Here is a 2632-nt window from a genome sequence, read left to right as displayed (position 1 = left end):
CTACCTCATGCCGAATGCGCTTCCTCCTGAGGCTCGTCTGTCAGCCCCCCTGCCTGCCTTAGTTACACAGCTGCTTAGTTGCGTCCACGGGGTTAGTTAGTTGCATCTGTGGGTCATCTCCTGACCCCATGGGGAGCCCCAGAAACTGGGCGGAGCACATTGACTGATAGGCAAGCCCCCCCATTGCACACCTGTGGTCCCAGATGGGAAGGGCGTTAAAACCCCTGCGTGAGAGCGGAGATGGGGGGGTCGGGCCCAGGGGGCCACATCCAATAACGCCCCTCCTTCTCTTCTGTCCACAGACGATCCAGCCTGGTCATCACCACCAAGATCTTCTGGGGAGGAAAGTAGGTGCCGCCACGGATGATGCTCCCGGCGGGGGTCGGGTCCAGCAGCCGCAGCCCCACGTCCTGCTGACGCCCCTGATTTAGGAGGCTCCGGGGTGCGGGCGTCATCCTGGAGGAGCAGAGTGTATGGGGTCTGTCCTGGACAGGCCGGAGTACAGGAGCCAGGCCCAGTGCGGTCTCCTGTCCCCTGGTGCCTGAAGCAGGGGTGTACTGTCATTTGTGCAGCTAGTACTCGTCCCTATTAAGGGACATCAAGTTGCAAAAAGCAGCTTTAGTTGAGTTTATCTTTTACTCAAACCCTGTTTAATTTTTATTTTTACTTTCATGGGGTTTTTGTTTTTGTTTTTCTGATTACAAAAGTAACATCCTAAAAATTCTGGAAAACACAGAAAATCTGTGAACTGTCCAAACCACTCCACCTCCCTTGGGCCACAGAACACCCCTGCCGGCCTCCAGGTGGCCGGCCCCACATTCTCCCTGGGACTAGACAAAACCAGCTTCATAGGAATTAGAAATATGATTCCTTCTTAAACTTAAAAAACTCCAAGCCAAGCAGAAGAGCGAATTGGAAAGCAGAGGCCTCCATGCCCACTGGGCCCGACCCTCCGGGGTGCAGCCGGGCACTCCCGGCCTGCGTGAGCGCACCCCCGCCTCGCGGTCTTATCCCGCGGTGCAGAAAGACCCCACGCGGCAACGCTGACCCGTTTTTTTTGCCTAGCATTTGCATCATAAACATTTTCCCCAAAACTGCTTGCGACTTCACACGCGCTGTGGCCTGTTTTTCAGAGCGGAGACGGAGAGGGGCCTTTCCAGGAAGCACATAATAGAAGGTGAGGGGGTTCCGGCTCCACGCGGCCCCTGAGCCCTCAGCATCCTCTCCAGGTGCCAAAGTCAGGGAAGCGCGGGGCCCCCAGCCCCAGCGGTGACGCGGCACAGGGCCCTAAGCCTGGGGACACCCACGGCTCTGGTCCGACCTTCTCCCACCCAGGCCCTCCGTGTCACGAGGGAGGGGGCAGGAGTGTGGGCGGGGCAGGGCGAGTGTCACTCTCAGATGGGCAGTGTTGTCTCGGGAAGATACGGACAGGCCAGGGTTCCCATCCGGTGCTGACTGGGTGACCATGAGCAAGGGACATCGGTCCCCAAGCCTCTGAGGCATCATCTGTAGAATCGGCGTAGTGGGGTCACTGGGAACCGGGGAGACCCAGGTGAGCGCACGGGAGATGGATCAGCCAGGGCGTCTTGCTTGTCCTATGTTTTTACCGTCTTCCTGCTTTTCCCATCCCTGTTCATTTTCATGAGGTAATCCCCTCCCTCCACCCACAAGCAGATTAGGCCTCGCCGCCCGCCCCCCGCTGCCCCCCAGCCCCACACCCCACTCTGTAGCTCTGTCCCGAATCGCTACCAGGCACCAGTCCATGACTCGTTCATTTCAGATACCATCGGCCTCGGGCGTGGTAGGCACTGTGCAGCTTTCCCAACTAACTATTCCCTGGGCCGCCGGGAGCAGAGGAGGGTCCCTCTTCATTCGGTTACAGGGCCTTTGGCCTGTGGGTCCCCTGAGTCCTCCTGAATGGGCAGAACTCCCCATAGTGGTGTGCCCCACTTCCATCTGGCTTTCTGTGACCCTGGCTGTCACTTGTCCACACGTGCTTCCCTGCTCTCTGCCAGCTCCCAGTGCCAGGGGCCTCATCCCTTTCATTTCTAGCTCGGATAAGGGCCCAGAAAAGTCTGTGAAGATAGTGATTGTCTCTCCCAACTCCTCCCCCAGGTCTGAAGGCCTCCCTGGAGCGGCTACAGCTAGAATATGTGGACGTGGTGTTTGCCAACCGCCCGGACCCCAACACCCCCATGGAAGGTAGGTTGTCTGCTAGCTGGCTGGGCCTGGTGCCATTCCCCAAGCACGGAAGCTTCTGAACCTGAGGCTCTGGTGGCCACCAGCACAGGCCCCCAGGCTGGGCCCCCAGGCCAGCAGTCAGAAGAGGGCAGGCCAGGTGCGGGGGGAGGACCAGCCTTCCCGGTGGGGAGCAGGGGTGGGCAGGCGAGGAGAGCCTGAGCTCAGCCTCTGTCGTCCCCCGCCCCAGGTGCACCCCGACACCTCCAGACCGAGGCCCCGTCCTTGCTCAGGGTCCATGCCTGATCCACACCCGATTTCAGGCCCCCTCCTGGGTTTAGAGCCCTGTGGGATGTTGTCAGTGTTAATATTTTGTAGCTAAATGAAAGTACAACGTGACGACTTGTTGCAACTGCTTCCTCCTTTTCAGTCATTCCGGGTCTTTTGCTCTGAG

The 2632-nt window shown here is 58.9% G+C and overlaps 1 protein-coding gene across 4 annotated transcripts in view; it reads left to right on the top strand.

The window, feature by feature from the left end:
• Positions 1-2632, top strand: part of KCNAB2 (potassium voltage-gated channel subfamily A regulatory beta subunit 2) — a 78301-nt gene that overhangs the window by 64865 nt on the left and 10804 nt on the right. For all 4 annotated transcript variants that reach the window (XR_001517115.2, XM_006914399.3, XM_006914398.3 and 1 more), the window contains 3 exons: positions 303-347; positions 1134-1177; positions 2116-2202. Coding sequence is in view for 3 of the 4 variants with exons in the window: in XM_006914399.3 (XP_006914461.1) it covers positions 303-347; positions 1134-1177; positions 2116-2202 (176 nt within the window). In the remaining variant the exon portion in view is untranslated. The remainder of the gene's footprint in view (positions 1-302; positions 348-1133; positions 1178-2115; positions 2203-2632) is intronic.

The sequence above is a fragment of the Pteropus alecto genome, unplaced genomic scaffold, assembly GCF_000325575.1.
Source record: "Pteropus alecto unplaced genomic scaffold, ASM32557v1 scaffold125, whole genome shotgun sequence".
NCBI lineage: Eukaryota > Metazoa > Chordata > Mammalia > Chiroptera > Pteropodidae > Pteropus > Pteropus alecto.
The sequence above is the reverse complement of the archived record's forward strand: the minus strand, read 5'-3'. Positions and strand labels throughout refer to the sequence as shown.